The 13,682-nt window shown below is 40.5% G+C and overlaps 1 protein-coding gene across 3 annotated transcripts in view; it reads left to right on the forward strand.

Annotated features, from left to right (window-relative positions):
* Positions 1-13,682, forward strand: part of LOC126427106 (uncharacterized) — a 250,867-nt gene that overhangs the window by 150,864 nt on the left and 86,321 nt on the right. For all 3 annotated transcript variants that reach the window (XM_050089322.1, XM_050089321.1, XM_050089320.1), the window contains one exon: positions 3,436-3,504. In XM_050089322.1, the coding sequence (XP_049945279.1) occupies positions 3,436-3,504 (69 nt within the window). The remainder of the gene's footprint in view (positions 1-3,435; positions 3,505-13,682) is intronic.

Raw genomic sequence — 13,682 nt, forward strand, 5'->3', positions numbered from 1 at the left:
AGCTTCCCAAAATTACTGTGCCAAATTCTAGATTAATTTCTTCGTTAACTGACATTAGACTAAAAATTTATGCGAGCATCGGAGGACAGATTTACATCAAACGTACTCCCATCTTATTATTATTAAAATTCCTAACCGTATGCCAACTGGCACATGCCGTATCGAAACTCTTACTACTTTTGTATATCAACCTCCACCAAAATAATATAATAATGGTGGTAAGTTTTTCGTTGAAGTGTTCACAGTTTAGATCAAAACCAAATTTATTGTTCCGTTGGCTCAAGCCAAATATTCCTATCTCACGTAATCGACAATGGCCGTGCCCTTTGTTTGTGTAAGAGCTATGTCACGGTTAGCCTTCTGTATTTCTTCATTTGTTGCTGACATACTGCGTTGTGATACTGGCTGAAAAATGGGGTGTGGAAGTAAAAACACTTACTACTTTAAATAATGTAGCTGACAGGTGCCTAGTTGTGTTTCACAGTAGTTTACTTTCATTGTTCACAACCCCCCAATGATACACAGCTATATATGGCCAGTGCACTATTGTTTAACTTTCCATTAGCCTCATTAATAATTTGCAGGCAAACCTCCACGGACTGCTACAATAGTTTACTATTGAACATCTACGAGCAGTAAAAACCTAGTCACAAAGTTTACAGTTCTTGAAGAATATAAATGTACGTATGGAGCAGACACTGTCATTATTTTAACACATGGCCTAATTGTGTATCACTTACTTCACAGTTAAGTTGAAGAATTCTTGATGATCTAACCAATATGGGTTCCTTGTCTGAAACTCGGTTGTGGACTGACTGTCTCAGGACCAAAAATCGGGGCCCTTATATATCTTCACAATAAGAGGTTCTGAAACTATACATTGTTTGAAGTAAAATTTACAGAAATTACAATTAAAACTTAACTCATTAAATTAACTGAATAAATAAAAGAAATCATTCCTTTTAACAGTTTCTTCTACCACAAGCTTTAGGCCAAATTATTTTTTTAAATGATTAAATTAACAAATATAAGTATGCAAACAATACTTTGGACAAAACTGTTAATTACTTTGGAATTGATTAAGAACCGGCTTTGTTAACATGTTTTCGAATAGAGACAAATAGATCCTTTAAGAATACTATTAGTTGTTCCTCCAGAAGTTTATAAATAGTACAGAATTTATATTTGTTTATACATCAACAATAAACTTTAAGTCACACAACAATTGCATGTGGATCCCTTTTATCCTTTGCTGATCTAAAATATTCTTTGATCCCCTTGTTTGTTTGAAAATTGTCTTTACGTACTTGAAATGTCGGGAATATACTGCTTACCATGCACATACAGAAAAGTTTGTCAGAATGACTGGACAATCAACCGACACCAGGATCAAAGAACATAAGTGACATTGCAAGCTGGGGAGGTCGAGAAATCGGCCGTGGCAGAGCACGCGCTGAGTGAGACCGGCCACGTAATTCGCCAACACGGAGGTTCTGCCTGTACAGAAGCACTATTACACCCACTTGTTCAAAGAAGCTGTAGAAATACACACACATAGGAATAGTTTCAACAGGAGAGAAGAAAGTCTTAAGGTAAACGGATCCTGGCTTCCTGTCCTGCAGGTAGCAAGAGGAGAACCACACAGGAAATGACCGCGGAGAAGCCCTCGGACGTTGACATGCCAGGTACATATAGTCTGCAGCTGCGAGCTCGGTTCCAGTTCACCACCGGCAATGGAGGGTGAAGTTTTGACAATGCCAACTGCTCGTGCAGGCAAAACATCAGTAAAATCGTCAGACGAATGTCGGCCAAAGAACCCGAGAAAGAAGCAAATACACAGTTTGTCAACGAAAGCCTTAACAATTTTGTAATACTGAAAATGATAGTAATTTCTGGAAAAGAGTGATAACGTGATGAATTTTGGATTTTTACTTATGATCCAGAAACAAAGCATCAATTCACGCATTTGAAGGACCCAACTTCACCGAGAGTGAAAAAGCTGGAATGAGTGAGTCAAGACTCAAAACAATGATAATTGCCCTTTTTTATGCATTTGTGTATCTTCATGGGCTTCCTGAAGATTAAGGGAACTCCTCGAGAAAATAAGAAAAAAGACCCAAATTGTGTAAGAACAAATTGTGGTTTCTCCATCAAGACAACACGCTGTCTCGTGCCGCATTGTCTTTTCAGAGGTTTCTGGCGAATTACAGAGTCTCAGTGCTAGATCACTCACCTTATTCACCTGACCTAGCACCTTATGGCTTTTATCTATTCCCCAAGTTCAGATCTGCATTAAAAGGAACAGGATTGTAGTGTGCTGAAGTAGTGAAGGAAAATGTCATATGTGTCATCAAGGAGCTCACCGTGAAAAATTCACATGGAGGGTTGTAGGGATAAAGCGTGGGAGTGTTTTGAGAGTGACAACAACTAAATATCTATATGTTTGAAATAAAATGTTTTACAGTGATAGTCCCGTTATTTTCAGGCACACCTCATATAAAACGCTCTCCTGCTACGTGGTCAGTATGCTGGCTCGGATCTGACTGACTCATTCTTTCATACCAAAACTTCATTCCACTCGTAATAGGCATCCCCGCATTGCTACACCTGATGAGATAAGTAAGGACAGATTCAATCCATTATGTACAAGACTCATACTTGTACTGTTAGTCTTCTCCTTTTTCTGTTACGATGAGACAAAGATGCAAGAGATGAAATTTTCAAAACTAGTGAGTGGTTCCTCGTAATTGGTCAGTCAATTGGAGGAAAAAGAAGGAAAATGAAAAACAGTTCCTTTAATGTTGTTCACAGTAGTGTGTCTCATCATCAATTACAACACAGTACAGCAAAAAGGAAATACATAAACCTGGCTGTAAAGAGGTCGTGATTGTGGATGCTGACTAGAACTTCATTGGAAATCACATATTAAAGATCTTCTCAAAGCTTGAATGCCGTAACATTTGCTATATTTATAAGGTGGTGCTGGAAAGCATTTCAAAATTACTGTGTATACTTCCATTCGATGATCTGAAGAATACTTTTCTGGGGGAATTCCACATATAGATCTAAGTTACTCATTGCACAGAAAGGTTCTTTAAGGAAAATATCTAGCATCCACTCAACCTTCGTGTAGCTAACTTTTTTTCATATCATATGACATTTTGACTGTTGCTTGCAAATGTGTATATGTCTTACACATAGAAGATGAATTATTTGCAATTAGTAAGCAAACATCCAAATGTTTCTAGAATATTTTAAAATTCTTTGAAACTTTTGTATTTACTGCTTTGAATTATTTTGCCTTCTCTAAAAACTATATTGAACAGATTGTGTAATATGATGCACGTTATAGACAAAACAATTTCGGTGGTGGTCAGGATATGACTTATGTATGTATATGCACAAACAAGAGTAACTCCATTTACTCATTTTCAGTTTCTGCACAAGTGGGAGATGCCCGATGGTCCCGATACGGCACGGGATCCACTGAGCATTGAGGAAAAGGTGAGTGCAGTTTCACTTTTCTATTCTTCTTACATTGCTGTGGATAAGCATTCATTGTGTGGTAATTGGGTAGCTGAAGCTGTAATTTACCCAAAATGTGCTGGCAGGTAAAAACTGTTTGCACTAGCAGGATGTACTCAGTCTTGCCTTTCGCATGCAATTACCCTTCAATATTCAGGGTGTATGCACCCTGGGACAACTGGGAAAAACCCATGAATTTTTTCATCTGGGAGAAAAGCAGGAAAAACACGGAAATTTTTTAGAATTCCGGGAATTTTTCATTGTCTTACTTTCGAGATAATTTTTTTATAATTTTAACTGGTAAGAACTGATACTCTAACAAAGAATTTTACTTTAGCCTGCTACTGTAGAATAATACTGTGGCTGTAAAACAAAAAAAGAGAGAGAAACTAACAAAGAATTTTACTTTAGCCTGCTACTGTAGAATAATACTGTGGCTGTAAAACAAAAAAGAGAGAGAAACATCAGTGTAAAACTTACAACAAAATACAGTGCACACGTAAGTGTTTGCCAACAGCAAAATGTGTCAAAGGTTTCGGGACGAAGACTACGCAATACTTCAGTGAGCATGACATCACAAAAGTTTACATTTCTAACAGGTTGCGGGAAAATATTCCGAATGATTTTTGTTTGAGAAGCATTAGTTGCAAAGTAAATTTCCTTTTTCGCAAGATGAATTATTTTACGTGTGACAATGTGCGATGCATTTCTGACATCACAGAGCGATTGATTCTCATTCAAAACTTAACACTTTGATGACCAGCCACTTCTGTTAGAAGTATTTCGGGCCCAGAAGACAAGAAATTTTCATCATCTTTTAAAATTTTACTGGCACGTTTGTGTTTGTTATATATCAAAGGGCAACACTCGCAAAAAAAGAAGAAAAATGTGCCAGTGTATGTATGTGAAACCTTAGCTTTTCTTGTAGCTATACTACATGTATATTAATTGAAACCATAAACTTTTGCTATTTGTGTATCCGCTCTACTTAACAGTGCTGTAGCTATTGGCTGACTACAGCAGGTGTCCTGTGTTCTGAATATCTGATTTCATTTGCTGGACAGATACGTGATGTGAGCTATGATTGGCTGACAAAGGCACATCACAATCTGGTTCAGTGCTTAGGAAACTAACGTGCTGTGTTTGGTGGAATTCGTATTTACACTTCCGTAATACAAAAATATGCAGCGTACGTGTTGCTGCACATGAAAGAGCATTCCAAAACGCATAATTTTTTTCTAGGTTTCGTTTCCTAAAGTGCTGGGAAATGGTGTATAAAACTTCTACCATTCAAGGAACACATAAGTTTTACAGTTCTGAGGGATATTTTCTCCCAGGAAAATCAGGAAAATGTGTATTTCCACCCAGGAAAAAGTCTAATTTTATCTGGGAAAAATCGGTTTTCTTTTTCGTTTCCACCCCCCCCCCCCACCCCCCACCCCCCTTCTTCTTGTCCCCTGATATTGCTGCCCCCTCTGTAAAACTGACAATTTAATAGGTACTGAATAGCCTTCAGCAAGTTGTGGAGTCAGGGAACAGCATCAAAATAATGACGGTAGATATTGTACTGAGAAGTATGGTTGTTGTTGTTGTTGTTAGACAAGTATTTTTATCTATTAATTTTCCACAGTTTTCTCATCTGTAGAGTAATCTTTACATAAGTCGCTTGTTGTAAACACTTAGCAGGGAAGAGTGTATGTGGTTTATCTGACCCTAATGTTCGGATGACAGCAATGAAAATGCTGAGCAGTGAGGTTCAGACAGTAAAAAGCAAATAGCTTATAACAAAAAACATGAGCAGTGATTCAGTAAGGGTATTTTGCAGTGACTTGAGGGCAGATCACTAGGTCATACAATATGGTATTTGTGGAAAACTTAACTCCTGTTTATTGATAATTCAGCACTGAAAGTCCAACTTCTCCTCAAAATCAAACAGAAACAATGACGAAGAATGGAAATAACTGAAAATGGTTACATTTGGCTTCTCGGAGACTTCTTGCAGCCAGCCGATGATGGCTTTTTCACGGATGACAATTTGTCGTGTCACCGGGCCACAGTCGCTCGCGATCGGTTCGCAGGACTTTCGGGACAGTTCGGATGACCGATTTGGCCGACGAGATCGCCCGTTACGGGTCATATTGAGAGGTCAGTATGTGCAAAAAATTCTACGCTGGCAACACATTTGCAATTGTGGACAGGTCTGGAGGCAATGTGGCTCAATATTTCTGCAGGACACTTCAAACCACTTGTTGAGACCGTGCCATGTCGAGTTGTCGCTCAACACCTGGCAGGAGGTGGTCTGATACATATTAGGAGATTTCGCTTGCTTTTTGTTTCCTCTGTGTAAGGGGGGTGAGTACAGATAAGTGTGAAGGACGCAGAGATGCCACATACTGGTGCGAGATGGTGTTATCGGCAAATGACAGATTTTGACAGGGGCTTCATTGTGGGCCTTCATTTGCCTCCGAACCGTGCATTAACTGGATTTGGTGGGGCATTCAGATGTGATAGTCACTCAGTGTTGGACTGCATGGGAATGTGATGTCAGACATACTCATCATTAAGGTTCTAGTCAACCATTTCTGACCATCACAGGGGAGGAACAGCATACTGTGCACCAAGCACATATGTGCCCACCATGTGAGGACCGTTAATGGAGTCCGTGAAACATTCTGCGTCATCCGGCACTGGTAGAAGGTGGACCAGGGAATTATTTTACCGAGCATAGGCTGCCATTAACAGACCAAAACAAATGGCTGCATTTGGAGTGATGCCTGGATAGTAAACGATGGACTGCTGATGAATTGTGCTGTATTTTGTTGAGTGATTAATTGCAGTTCTGCACTATCCCCGATGACCACTGTTGGTAAGTATGGTGGCAGCCTGCAGAGAGGACCCATCCACTGTTTTGGACACGCAGAGCACTATTACTCATGGTTACACGGTTTGAGGAGCCTGTAGATTGCAGACATCCTGCATCCTCGTGTGTTACCTCTCGTGTAACTGTATCGTAAAGGTGACAGATAGGATGTCTGGGTGTGGGCTGGGTTATCTGTCGAAGATGGGGGATGTGGACAGCAACAGAGGCGGGTCCTGCTGCAGGTACAACCACTCTGTGTCAGTCCTTTACTAATTCGTACAGTTCAGACATTCTTCTGTTTGCGCTCCACTCTCCGGTGTGGTCCGGAGTTCCCTCATAGTATTCCAGTATTGTAGCTGCAGACATTGACATACAGCAGGCAAGTGTGCACGTGTTGCTCGGGAGACAGAGCACAGCGCCGGGGTCTCCGGTACACGAGACGAGCTGAGACGGCAGGGTGCGGCCACGCTGCAGTCACGGGTGACCACCGTATCTTCTCTAATGCGGAATGTCGCGTCATTCTGGTGACACGGTGACGGTGTTGTCCGGTGTCGAAGTCTGGATCGTCGGTAAAGAGCAGGGGCAGTTGTGTGGCGCAGTGTTGCCTGCCAGTGTTGGGCAGAAGGGCAGAGGTCTGTCATTCTCAGTCTCTTGGTGGCAGAGTTCAGAATGAAAATTCCCAGCTAACACACGGCAGGTGCTGGGCGCGGTCCTGCCATACCGAATGTGATGTACTTGGCTAGGCTGGTGTTTAAGTGCCGGTTCCCGATGGTGAATTCACAGGAGTTTGCATTTGTGGACCACTGCAAACCATCTCCAGCGGGGCAGTGTGACTGGGGTCTGGTGCAATCCTCGACGACACGGAAGTCGATCGGTCCAGAGTGTCTTCTCAAAGACTTACCCCGGGGCATTGACAACCGGAACTGTTACAGAAGTCTGCTAACGAGGAGTGCCGATCGAGCGGAAGCGACAGCCGACAACGTTCGTGACTTGTGGTCCGATTTCGGTGCATGTGGTGCGACAATTAAGGGAGCCTATTGTGCAGTTTAGTGAGTGGCATCCGCTGTCTGGTTGTGGTATTGTTGCAGTTCTGGGCTCTAACTTTTGCTCAAAGTTTTCCTACAGTTTTGTCCTGTTACAGTATTGTAAAGCCACTTTTCAACAGGACAATACCTCTCCACCTACGGCACGAGTGTGTAAGAACTGTCTGCGCGATGTTGAGGTATTTCTGTGGCCAACGAGACCCTTTGGTCTCTACCTGATAGGACACGTGTGTTGACCAAATTTGATGTCATCTCGGTCCCAATGTCAGTATCTGGGATATCGGGGGGCCTCTTACAACAGTGGTGGACCAGTTTACCTCAGGAGAGGATGTAACCATTTTATGACTCCATTCTCAACCAAATCACAGCATGTCCCCAGGTCAGAGAAGAGGCTTCAATGTCACATTGATAACAGGGCTCGTACTGCCAATTTATCCTATATTTGATCCTATTTTGTAATTGCTGGAGTAACATGACATACCCTCTCGATCCATGAAGTTTCATTTTGTTTCCCCTGGGCCGTTGTGTTTATTTTGTTTGTCAGGCAGTGAATTTAGCACACCTTGAATGTGTATAATGACAGATTTGTTATACCAGTTCTATAAGGCTGTAATGCTTAAGCAGTGTTTTTTGTGTGATTTAAATGGTAGCACAGGATAATACTGTTACGTGGTCATCCTTTCTTTCTCTTTGTAATTTTAACAGTGTTTGCAGTGGTCTGAATTGAAATTTCCTATTTATAGAAAGTAATATTTTTATGTAGAAGCTCATGCATTGCTCAGACATGTTTTCATACTTAAAAAAAAGAAAAAAAAATGTGTGGACAGATTAAAGTTTCTTTGTGAGTTTTAAATGCAAGTCTTCAGTATCCCAGGATAAACCTCTAATTTTAGTTTCTGTTCTTCACACATTAGCGGACAGTGTAAAAATGAATTATAACTGAGCAGTCCAGTATTTTTAGAATTTGGTGACCACACACACAGTGTGCTGTCATAATCAGTAATCATTTTTATTTATTTATTTTTGCATGCCTGCCAACTATTACGGTTTGTCCATAATTGTTATGTATTTATCACCTTGATCACAGGGTTACGGTAAGCTACTAAAAATTATGGACATAGACCGTTTAAAATATGATATTCTTAAATAATTCGAAAAAGGTATTGTTTACATTTTGGTAATCATATTGTGTTGCTAAAATGTTTTATAGATTGTAACGATTTCCTTCCTGAGTATACAGTAAACCTACATAGAAATGAATTCATCATTGTGGCACACAAGGTGTACGTTTACACTGAGTTTGAAGCATGTTCTGCAACATTGTTTGTAACATTGTTGGGGTCTAAAGTGCGCGTCATTTACGACGGCGGCAGAGTTTAGGTTCGTTCTGCGCATCTGACGTCACAAAACACAGTCAGCCAATGAACAGAGAACGACGTTGCCAGAGCTCGACTGCAGTGCAGAGCACAGACGAGTGTCTTCAGTTTCAGAAACGTTCAGTCATAAATAAACTAATTGAACAAAATCAGTGTCTTGATAGCAGACTTTCTTTTATAGAAATTTGGGAAAAAGCATTCTTTATACCAATTGCTTCATATTCTATCAATTAATTACACCAAACAAGCAATAAGCCTCCTAAGTCAGGCGATAGCAAGGAAAGGTGTTTGTATCATTCTCACTAACCGCTTTTTCGCAATAAAGAACAGCGGTAATTGTTTCTTTCTTATTGTACGAGGGTTATTCCAAAAGTAAGGTCCGATTCGCCGTAACTATTGAAATTTGGCGCCAATGACAAAACACGCATGCGCGCCGACTCCCGGCAAGCCTTGCGCGTCAAACGCCGCCATTCGCTTTGTTACTGTTGCTGAGTGTAGTTCACAGTGTCACTTTACGATGTTTAGGACAATTGATCAGCCCGCCGATTGTGAAGTAAGGGCAGTGATACGGTTTTTGTCTGCAAGAAACAATTCAGCGGCGGAAATCCATCGGCAGATTACTGAAGTGTACGGTCCTAACATAATGAGCGACAGTAAAGTGCGCAAGTGGGTGCGAGCTTTTAATGAAGGACGGGATAATGTGCACGATGAACCACGGTGTGGCCGACCATCAGTGATTTCAGACGATTTGGTCAATGCGGTTGACAAAAAATTCGTGAAGATCGCCGATTCACTATTACAGACGTAGACATGCATTTTCCGAATGTGAGTAGAACAACTTTGTACAGAATTGTGTCTGAACATTCGAAGTTTCACAAATTGTGTGCCCGTTGGGTTCCCAGGCTGCTTACTGAGCCCCAACGAATGAAAAGAATGGCTTTTGCTCTTGATTTTTTGGAGCGATATCATAAGGAAGGTGACAGTCTTTTAGACAATGTTGTCACAGGGGATGAGACATGGGTTTCTCACATCACTCACGAGTCTAAACGTCAGTCAATGCAATGGCGTCACACGTCATCGCCAGTCAAGGTCAAGGCAAAGCAGACAATCTCAACACGTAAGGTTATGGCGACTGCGTTCTGGGATAGACGTGGAGTATTGTTAGTCGACTTTATGGAGAGAGGAACAACGATTAATAAAGCCGCCTACTGCGCTACCCTGACTAAACTTCGACGTGCAATCCAGAATAAGCGTCGTGGTCTTTTGTCGTCTGGAATCTTGTTGTTGCATGACAATGCCAGACCCCACACTGCAAATGAAACGCAAGCTCTGATCAAGAAATTTGGATGGGAACAGATGGACCATCCTCCTTACAGTCCGGACCTGGCACCAAGTGATTTCCACCTGTTCCGTTACTTAAAGGAGTCTCTCGGCGGCAAGCGCTTCGACACAGATGATGAAGTGAAAGAAGCAGTTAAGGACTGGTTATCGTCACAGGCGGCCGATTTCTATAACATGGGCATTCAAAAGCTTGTTGAACGATGTGACAAATGTTTAAATAAGTATGGAAGTTATGTAGAAAAATAGATAAAGATGTAAGGAATGTAAATAAAACAATTGTTTTGAAAAAACATTTTAGTTTAGATTTTTTTTTTATAACCGGACCTTACTTTTGGAATAACCCTCGTACTTCGACGAAACGTGAGTAATTCATAGTCATACCAACAGTGTTTGTATTTTGCGTGCTAGTTTAAAGTCCTTTGGAAGGTCTATTGGATGACAAGTAACGTCAGCGTAATGGTTAAAGTGTTTAGCTGCTAAGCGAAAGGTTCTGAGTTCAAACCTTCTTCGGTGCTTAATGTTTTCTTTGTTTTAAAACAATATCGAAGTTTCTTACTTCACGAATTTTATTCATTTGAATGTAATTTTTTGAAATTTCTAGTGGCAACTAAAATCGACCATACGGGAAGTATACGCTATGGACATTTACCTCTGCAAACTCTTCAAAATTTCGCGCAATGGTTTACTTCATCTAATGCTGCACAATAACTGCGTTGAACATTGAAACAAAATTAAGTCATTTATGGGGGGAAGGTATCAGTCAAGAAGATGTGTAAAAATCAATTTATTGGGCCAAATAGTTTTTGTGAAATCGAATGATAAAGTGTGTCAAAGCAGTCGAAACACCATGTGTCTGCACAGGCGAGCAGTGCAGTGATGACAAAATCGTGCACAGCGCGGAATGCGGGGAACACGTCTCTGTAGCAGCGAAAGGGTTAATGCGGCCGTGGTGGCTTTACTTCATAAACTGCGCGCTCCCCCCTAAACGTATGTTTGCAAACTATACTATACAACACTTTAGTGATGGACTATAGATTTTTGCAACATGTAGTCGACATTTTGACAACACGAAGCCGTTGTTCCACGGCTGTGTCGGTGCATATCAGAAGAACGTTGGTCCCGACACGCTACTACTAAATGCTGCTATGCAGCATTGGTGTTTGTTTTTGCTCAGCTGTACTGTTGCCTGTTGTATTTACATGTGTTCCTTTATGGAAAAGGGGGGGGGGGGCGGAGAGGAGATGCAGAATTAACCAATTTATCAATTTGTCACATTCTGTGAGGCAGAGGAATACCTCTGGAATGTTCAAAATCATAGCTGTAAAAGTATTAAACTGAAAGACGACTCCCTTAAAAAAATTCTGCATTGCTTCCCATCAGCAGCAGTGATGTAGATAAAAAATTGAAGTCCCTCATTTCTCAATACTAGAACAACAACGTCGACAACTTTCTGTGAGATAGGAAAGAATGTATGCAGGAGACAGCAGTGAGTGGCGCTGAGGCTGACAAAGTTATCTTTATTGAAAATGATAATGTGAATTAATTTTAATGTGAATATAAAAATAAAAATATGATAAGTTAAATATGTCTTCTTCATTTAGGGTTGGAATATGTCTGAAATACTGCATTTAAAGGCCTAAATAAGACTTCTATATTTAGAAAATTTTCCATGTGATTATTGGTAGCCTCTTTTCAAGATTGGAAACTATATTTTTGTTAGTGCACAATCTTCATGTAATGAATGTAGTGTCTGCATATACAGGGTGGTTCAGAGAAATGGCACATTCTGACATTTGTGTTTGTAGGCCTGGGCGATTGTTAGTGTCAAATAACAAATGGAAACCAGTTCATGTCATCTTGCCATTTACAGGGTGTATACGACCCGGGATAACCGGGAGATCCGGGAAAAACCTGGGAATTTTTTCATCCGGGAAAAACCTGGGAATTCTTTAGAATCCCGTGATTTGTTGTTTTAGTTTTCAGTTAAATTTTTGTTATTTTGACTGGTAAGAAATAATATTCAACCAAAGGATATTACTGTATCCCGCTACTGTAAAATAACACTGTAGCAATAAAACATGAACGAGAGAAAAAACTAAAATAAAACTTAAGTTGCAAAGGAAATGCGCCATGTACAACAACAAAACACAGTGCTCATACAAGCATCTACCAGCAGCAAAATGTGTCAAAGGCTTCAGGAGGACTATGCAATGCTTTATAACAACAAATTGCCTCCGATGAGGGTGACGTCACAACTGTTTACATTAGATTCGTGTGAGCAGTTGCGTGCGGGGCGCAGTTGAGTCGCGCATGTGTAGTACCTTCTCCCGATTGTGGCTACAAAAGTGTGGCTGTTAGCTGTATAAGCAGTAGCAGCAAGATGCTAAATCTTTTCTGCTGATGCAGTCAATGTATTTGTAACGAAATGTTTAATTCCACACTATTGGCTAGTTTCAACTGTTCTCTGCATTTCAAAAGCGCATGTTTTCGTCGTCTCGCAAGTATGGCAAATGCCATAATAAAAAACCAAAAATGAAATAATACAGTACTGGTACACCAAGACAATTTACAACGGAATCTGGACGTACAAATGTGCACTTTAAACCGAAAATGCACGTTATTATAGTTCATAAAGTTCTGATGACCTTGGAATATCCTCTGGTGTCTTATTTTTTTATGACAAAACGTAAGATCTTTTAATGTCTTTCACGTACGAACATACGGACTTCTTGTCTCATCGTAGCTGCGCAAGTGCTGTGACGCCTGTCATCTGGCGCTCTCTTGCAACTGCTGAAACGAACCTCTTTCTAACACGCCGCGGGAAAATATTGCGAATGATTGATTGAAAAGCGTTACTTTCAAAGTAAATTTCCTTTTACACAAGATGGACTGTGTGCGATGAATTTATTTAATCACAGAGCGTTTGACTCTTATTTAAAAATCAACTCCTTGAGGATGACCATTTAGAAAAATTTCAGGCCGAGAAGATCAGATATTTATGTCGTTGTTAAAAATTTCACTGGCACATTTGTGTGATGTGTCTTAAAGTGTAACATGCGCAAAGAACACCAACGTTGTACGTGAAAGTTTAGCTTCTCTTGCAGCTTATTAATCGTTGATACCAATATTGTGTGTGAAGGCTTTGCTTTTCTTGTAGCAACACTATGTATATTAATTTAAACCATTACGTTTTCCTATTTGTGTGTACGCACTACTTAACAGTGATAATGCTATTGGCTGGCTACGTGACGTGTCCTATGCTTTTGAATATCCGCTGTATCGGCTGGCGACATCACGTGAAATGAGCTATGACTGGCTTACGAAAGCGCGTTGTAATCTCTATAAACTGATAAGTTTTACAGTTCCGAGGAAAAGGATACTGTCACTTAACACGGAAAAAGTGTATTTTCACTCGGGAGAAAGTGTATTTTTAACTGGGAAATCCGGGAATTTTTTTTCCTTGTCCACGTATACACCCTGCATTTAGTTGACAGGGATACTTCGAGTTAGAGGTGGCAAAAAATAACGTAACTGATA

This window comes from Schistocerca serialis, chromosome 11, assembly GCF_023864345.2.
Source record: "Schistocerca serialis cubense isolate TAMUIC-IGC-003099 chromosome 11, iqSchSeri2.2, whole genome shotgun sequence".
NCBI classification, from domain to species: Eukaryota; Metazoa; Arthropoda; class Insecta; order Orthoptera; family Acrididae; genus Schistocerca; species Schistocerca serialis.